Below are 7,955 nucleotides of genomic sequence, written 5' to 3' on the forward strand. Positions count from 1 at the left end.
ATCAGCGACCCTGGACACTACCACCAATGAAATATCAGACCAATTAATTAAATTGTGGCAGAATGCTACAAGTTCTTCAAATACCTATAGAATGATAGGTTTCTTTTTTTGTGAGGGTAAAACACTTAAATATACCAGAAATATATACATATTAAAGTTACCTTAACATTTTTTTCACAGGGCATACATCTGCTACTCGCCTACTAGAGCCACAAGCTAAACACACAATCCCATTTCACACTGCTTCTTACTATTGTAAAGGTTATACAAAATCAAGTCTTTTTAAAGTTTTTTATTATTCAAGAAACTTATCCACCATCCTATCACAAAACAACCTCTCATATACTTTCAAGATTAGTCCATACTAGCGATGGTCATCTGTACATTAAAAGTACTTACACCAACAAATATACATGTGTATAGGAACATAAAATACCTGAACTAAAATATTTTCAAACTCCCTTCAAAAAATTATATAAAAACCTTACCTAGTTAAATGATTACAACCTCCCAACACTTGTTCATAAAGTTTTCGTTCATATTCTTGATGTTTCCTAGCAAAAAAAATGTCATCTTTTAACAAGATTTTGTAAAAATATTTACTCAACCTTTTCTACAAAATATTCATCATGATAAACAAAAACAATCATTTAATATTTTATTACAGTAAATAGTTCTAAAGTTAGCTTAGCACTTAAAAGATAGGGAATTTCACCACCACCTCAGGAAGTACCACACATATAATGGATTAACAAGTTACTCATTCCTAAACAATTTTTTACAAGATCTACTACTAAACATTGAAACCCCTAACTATGGATAGGTCAAATTGCATGTCATGATCTATTACAGTTACATTCAAAGTTTAATTAAACTACCTTATTATGAATGTATATAAAGCAATTTGGCAGAAAAATGTAGTTAGTAGATCAAATATTAATACAAGTTTTAACTTCTTAATTCTATAAGGAGATATTTAAGCAAACCCTCAGCCTCCCCTTATATGTCATTGTTCTCTAGGTCTTCCCCTTCTACACTTCTCTGAAGTACCGCGTTTAATGTAAATTACTCAGTATAATATACCTATTTCTATGGCAGTCTAAATTCTATAACCTCCAATCTTATTTGTTTATGGAGTCATACACTAAAAAATCAAACCTACCTGTCATATCATCTTTTTTACAAATTGCCAACAATACTCCCTGATGTTTTATATTATTTACAACCAATAGAAAGGCAAAGTTTTAATCTATCTAATATCCACAGCAGAGGTTACAGCCAATCAAAGAATGCATTAAGCCTCTACATCACAGATGTTATTTTCAATTTCACCCCAGGTGGAAAAGGAAAGAAATCCTTTAATATTATATACACACACAAAGTTTTAATCTATCTAATATCCACAGCAGACGGTACAGCCAATCAAAGAATGCACTAAGCCTCTACATCACAGATGTTATTTTCAATTTCACCCCAGGTGGAAAAGGAAAGAAATCCTTTAATATTATATACACACACAAAGTTTCAACCTATTGAATAATGTATACTGCTATGTTGTTTTAAGTAAAGAATATTGACTATTTCATCTTCAGTGTTCAGGTCAAGCTGGTAAGGGAATTATTTTAAGTTCCTCTTGCCTCAAATAGAAAGCAACTTAAATTATAATAGTCGTACAGCATTGTTTGCTTTGTGCTTGTTATTAACCTGTGCACTTAGGTGCATTATTTAAGTAAGTACAAATTATGTAGTTTACTAGTACCATCATTATCAAAAAAAAAGTAGGCTTAAATTTTATTAGCAACTGACAATAAAAAAACAAGAGGTCAAAGGTAAGTGCTATAGTTTTTGTTTTTCACGTATAATTCTAATCTTTCATTTATTTACTCCCAGTTTGCCCCCTGAAGAAGAAAGGTTCACCTTTCAAAAACACTCGGGTTATAGAGTTTCTATTCATTCCTTTCGAGACTTCTTGAACCTAGATGTTTCTCTAACATCATGTACAGTTTTAGTATGTAAACTGGTAGTTACTTAGTGGTTATAAGGTTAGTGTCATACACCAACCCCTTATGGAAAGAGTTAAACAGTTATCAATGTATAGATATCAATATGGTAATTACTGAAACATTTATCCCACAAATCAGTTTAACCTCATGAAAAATAAATGAAAATGTAAGTGTAAAACATGACCAAACTAATGAAAGTACGTTTTATAATTTTATGAATTGTAAAGTTCGAACAAACATTTTAACAGTTTAAAATACAAATACAAAGCTCCAATTAACTCAGTTATTACACACTGAAAATCATTTTAAATTTAGTTTATATACCAAGTGGCTAAAACATAAGATTAAATAAGAACAAATTCTGAAATTACAAATGTTCATACCCTTGTTGCATTTCTTCTTTTGTAAAACTGGCCAATTCATCACCTAATTCATGTAAATACATGCAGTCCTGTGGAAATAGAAACTCCAATTAATTAAGTCTAATAAATTTAGAGTACATTATTTCTGAGCATTAAGAAATTGGCGAAAGCCATATGGAAAGTAACTTTTCACTATAATCCTAGCTTCCTGCGGGGTAAGTTATACAAGTTATGTTTTCTCTTCACATTTTACCATAAGTACTAAATTAAGTTGTGTCACATTATAATATGTCTTATCTGAAATTACAATTCATTTATCTGGAAAGTAATAAGCCATAAAATGTGATATCACATCACCATATATAAAATATGACCAAGTCACACATATTCTCACTTGTGTGTGTGTGTGTCGTAGTCTCACCTTCCTGCAATTGATTGATTTACTGAAAAGATTAATTTTTTGTGCTTATAAGTTGCTTTTGTATTTTGAATGATTATAATGAGTTAACAAATATACATTCAAGATAACTAACAACTCTACATAGGTTTGTTTGTTTGTAATTAAGCACAAAGCTACACAATGGGCTATCTGTGCTGTGCCCACCACGGGTATTGAAACCCGAATTCTAGCGTTGTAAGTCCGCAGACATACTGCTGTGCCACTGGGGGGCGCTTTTTTTAAATATTTTATTTGGAATATATTTTCTTTCTATCAAAAGAACATTAATTTTTTTACGTGTTGATACAGAATTCTGCCTTCCACTGGCTCAGCAGTAAGTCCGCAGACATACCGCTGTGCCACCGGGGGGCGCTTTTTTAAATATTTTGTTTGTTTGTTTGTTTTTAATTATGCACAAAGCTACACAATGGGCTATCTGTGCTGTGCCCACCACGGGTATTGAAACCCGAATTCTAGCGTTGTAAGTCCGCAGACATACTGCTGTGCCACTGGGGGGCAACTCTACATAGATACTTAAACTAGAAGAGTTTCTTTAACTAGATTTATAGTGTGGCCACATTCTTTCCAAAATTCCAACCAAAATTCAGATTCTTCAGACAGGCACCTTGCAAGAGTTCGACACAATAATATTTCATGTTCTTTGTAATACTTCAGAAAAACATGTTTCTTCGAGGACATTGCATCTTGATAGTAGACAATAAAATGTTTCATTTATAAAATAATACTGGATCTAACCTATTATTAAATGTAATGAATTACTCAATAATCACCACATAACCAGTACATAAACAGCATAGTTTTTGTGCATGTGCAGCTAATTAGTGAGAGACACAAAGAAAAACGATCTATTATTCCTCCTCGTTTATATTTGAACATACACAAAGTGTGTACTAAAAAAGGTAAACAAAAAGCCTAACTAACTATTCTTATGACTCAATGGTACATTTCTAAATCAGCCTGTAAATAAACAATAGCTTTCAAGCCTCTCAAATACATCTACTTCAAAGAAATCTCTTAAAAACGTATACTTTGAAACTGACATTACGTAATTTTTACTATTTCAGAAAGTTAGGTTTATTTCTTTAAGTTTGAGCTTCATGGTTTTGTTTTCAAGAAACTTAGGTTAAATTATAAACACCAAGGCTGTGAAGTAAAAATAATCCATGTTTAACATTCCAAATCCACCAAAGTACTTCATTCCTATTAGATATTCTTTTTAAGCAATTTTATTTGTCTGTCAATACAGGATCATAAGGCAAGAAACATACAGGCCATAACATATTGGTAGAACTTAGAAGGTTAAACTTAAGATCACATTTTTTACATCTATTTATAAAGTAATGTGACTAAACATCAAAGTGAATATAAATAGTTGTGGCTTCTCAGTTAAAGACATTGAACTTGGTCTTTATTTTCCACACTTACCGATTTTGGGCACTGCTGATTTTTAAGGAAGTGACTGCAATACTTGGTTGTCCCTAGAGATGCTTTTAATGTTCTCCCGTCAACGTGTATATTATTTACAGCTTGGATGGCTTTTAGAGCATCTTCCGCTCGATAGTACGTCACGTAAGCACTTGCACTTGGACCCTGTATGTAGTATTTTCTTAGAATTTACATAACTGTCTTTGATAAACGTGACCTAACACACATGTACATCATGTGATAAACTCATTAGAAAGACAGCTATTACATGTTAGTTAAATGTACAGAGTTGACCCAACCTTAAAAGTACCAGGCTAAATATTTGTTTACTTTATAAGAGAAAAATATTTATGTAGTTTCCACAGTTCCAGTATTCGCTGGAGATCTTTATACTGCAAAAAAATTGTTATTTTTGTCTTTTGTAAGAAAAGGGTATGTAAATTTGATGCTTATTCATATGTAATGTATCTAAGAATAGCTATAAATATGATACACAAAATTACACATGAAAAGAAACATTTTAATTTTTGTCTTTTGTAACAAAAGGGTATGTAAATTTGATGCTTATTCATATGTAATGTATCTAAGAATAGCTATAAATATGATACACAAAATTACACATGAAAAGAAACATTTTAAACTATCTCTATATCGTATTTGTTTACAATGTTGGCTTACAAACAAAATCAGTTTCTGACACTTTCACTTGTATTAATCTTTTGTTCTATACTACTATATCTCTACTGAAAGATAAATAAATGGACGTGCATATGATGTCATGCATCCAAAACTGATGTTAAGCTTTGATGATCTATGTTAATCCACATATAATTTTAGAAGTATCCAGATCATTAATATTTATTCTTGAAGCTGACTGTCAGACCTAGAAGGAGGGATAAGATACAGAATAGATTACACATACATCTACACATTCATATCTAGTTTGGGTCACTAGACACAGTAAACAGTTCAGGAATAGAAGGAAGGATAAGATACATACGTCTACACATTCATATCTAGTTGGGTCACTAGACACAGTAAACAGTTCAGGAATAGAAGGAAGGATAAGATACATACGTCTACACATTCATATCTAGTTGGGTCACTAGACACAGTAAACAGTTCAGGAATAGAAGGAAGGATAAGATACATACGTGTACACATTCATATCTAGTTCTAGTATGTTCCTCTGACAAATATTTATCTTGATGCTTTTGACAAAATGATTGTTTTTTTTTAATTTTGTTTACCATTTTTTACACATTTATTGTTATTTCTCAATATGTAGGCTTTGCATCTTTTTATTATTGCTATTAATATTGAATACTTTGAAGAAAATCAGAATGACAGAATAATATACCACTTAAAATGTAATTACAAAAGTTATAAAATCCATGCTTCTTGAATGTAAGTGTAAGTTATCAAATGTTTCTATAGTAGTGGTTAATTTTGACAGGGTTGTACAGAAGAATCTAGTGTTTGTTGTCGGTCTGCCTCCCAGACTTGCAGATGCAGAGGTGCTAAAGAAACATGACTATTTTGGAAAATTTGGGAAGATACACAAAGTTGTTGTAAACCACAGCACATCATATGCAGGCTCACAGGTTTAGTCCTTTTATATTTTGAGATTAACATTTCAACATCAGTAACGTACAATGTTCGACTTAAACGTTTATTAAAGTTAAACAAAAATATACCTAATTCATGTGTTGTCTTATGAACTAACCACCACTAATATTTGGATGAAAAAGCTAAAGAAATATTTTTCGTTCAACTTCCATATAAGATATATATTAAGAGTAATGAAAAATAGAGAATCAGAATGTTAAAGTTTTACTTAAATCAGTCGTATAAAAAAACCCATATTTAGCTAATTTTACATCTTCATGTTACTACTGATCTTACCATAAAGATTGATGGTCAATGGTTTGCTGGTACCATCTTTTCTCTGTGAACCAGTCTACATAACCACTAAGTTGTGTTTCTTTAGTCTACCTTTAGTTTATTGATCAGTGTAGGCGTGCGTGTAGTCGGGTCAGATAACTATTAGTGTTGACTTGTGGCCATGCATGTACAGCTACTATGACCACATGAGCTGTTGAATATATGTTGTTGGTCCAGTTATTAGCTTGTTAGTCAATAAGGCTTGGTGACTGTTAACAAGTTTTGCCAGAATATTAACATATGTTTACTGTGATGCAACTAGATATGAATGTGGTAGACATACGTGTAATCTATTCTGTATCTTATCCCTCCTATTCCTGAACTGTTTACTGTGTCTAGTGACCCAAGTCTAGATATGAATGTGTAGACGTATGTATCTTATCCCTCCTATTCCTGAACTGTTTACTGTGTCTAGTGACCCTGATCCAAGTCTTAATATGATATAGCACCACATTTAGTCCAAGAACCCACTGCTATTCCAAGCCATACATCCTAGTGATCCAAGTCTTAATATGATATAGCACCACATTTAGTCCAAGAACCCGCTGCTATTCCAAGCCATACTCTTATCTAGCTTCTGACAAATATCTGGCACACCTTGTATCCAGTTTTGTTTTCAAAGCTTCCATCAATTACTGAGAAATCAAAGACTATGGTCTAATTTTTAAATTAATTTCTCCATGTAGACTATCAAGGTATGCTCAAATTTGGCACAGGCCCAAGAAGGTGTCCACTTAAAAAGTTCTTGATATACATGGGTTTTTAGACATTTCACAGATCAGCCACACTCAGAATGTCAAGTTGTTCAGCTATAAACACTTCTAAACTTCTCATCTCTCCACAAAATCCATGACAAGTCAAGCCTATAGTTTCCCACCAAGAGACTTTATTTAGCAATCTTTAAGGTGATGTGCAATTTACATATTCCAACCCACACAAAATATGTTAATTCAGAACACACATACGGTTCTTCTTCAAATAGAAATACTGGATGTCATAAAGCGAACATGTCACATCTTTATATGTAAACACAGTGTTTTTCAGATGGAGATACTGGATGTCATAAAGCGAACATGTCACATCTTTATATGTAAACACAGTGTTTTTTCAGATGGAGATACTGGATGTAATAAAGTGAACATGTCACATCTTTATATGTAAACACAGTGCTTCTTCAGATGGAGATACTGGATGTAATAAAGTGAACATGTCCCAATCTTAACATGTAAATATTTGAAAAGCCACAACACTTTGATTATACTGTAAACTGCATATCATACATATTTATCACGTGACAATTTACTGCAACCATTTCAAACACAGATTTCTCACACTTCAAGCTGCTGATTACTCAAAAGCTCCATCTCACTGGATTTATCCAACATATCAACATCCAGTTTCTCAAGGATGCTTGACACCATTCAGAAGCTCCTTCTCACTGGATTTATCCGTATCACTGTCATAATTTTTGTTAAAAGCAATGAAAAGAATCAGTTCAAAATGTATCCAACTTTCATTACTGTACATAAGAATGGTCCTGTAACACAACTACTAAATTTTTAGGATTTGGTCATTGAATATTGTATTTTTAGCTACTCTTATCCTCAAATAACCAAAATATTAAACTTTTTTTTATACAAATCCAACATAACAAATTTCTTTAGCAAAGAAAAAAAGATTAGAAACAGCAAAATCAATTTTTTACTTGATAAAAAACATATGATATATAATGAGTTCTGAGAGACATTAATTTTTTGGTCA

The 7,955-nt window shown here is 32.0% G+C and overlaps 1 protein-coding gene across 1 annotated transcript; it reads right to left on the minus strand.

Moving 5' to 3' along the window:
• Positions 1 to 455: 455 nt before the first annotated feature.
• Positions 456 to 7,615, minus strand: LOC106474251 (CCR4-NOT transcription complex subunit 4-like). Its single transcript, XM_022402596.1, has 4 exons — positions 7,527 to 7,615; positions 4,251 to 4,431; positions 2,387 to 2,454; positions 456 to 554 (listed from the first exon to the last, which is right to left on the minus strand). Exons 1-4 carry the CDS (start codon positions 7,613 to 7,615, stop codon positions 485 to 487), a joined length of 408 nt encoding a protein of 135 aa, XP_022258304.1. The 3' UTR covers positions 456 to 484.
• Between the last annotated feature and the right edge of the window lie 340 nt (positions 7,616 to 7,955).

This window comes from Limulus polyphemus, unplaced genomic scaffold, assembly GCF_000517525.1.
Source record: "Limulus polyphemus unplaced genomic scaffold, Limulus_polyphemus-2.1.2 Scaffold6992, whole genome shotgun sequence".
Taxonomy (NCBI): domain Eukaryota; kingdom Metazoa; phylum Arthropoda; class Merostomata; order Xiphosura; family Limulidae; genus Limulus; species Limulus polyphemus.

Bases quoted from the DNA above. Each gene is read 5' to 3' on its own strand.
- LOC106474251 (XM_022402596.1), bottom strand. From the start codon at position 7,615: ATGGTGTCAAGCATCCTTGAGAAACTGGATGTTGATATGTTGGATAAA. The intron at 2,455-4,250 runs GTAAGTGTGGAA...CTATTTCCACAG, and splicing joins ATCAGCAGTGCCCAAAATCG to GACTGCATGTATTTACATGA. The intron at 555-2,386 runs GTATGAACATTT...TTTTTTTGCTAG, and splicing joins AAAGAAGAAATGCAACAAGG to GAAACATCAAGAATATGAAC.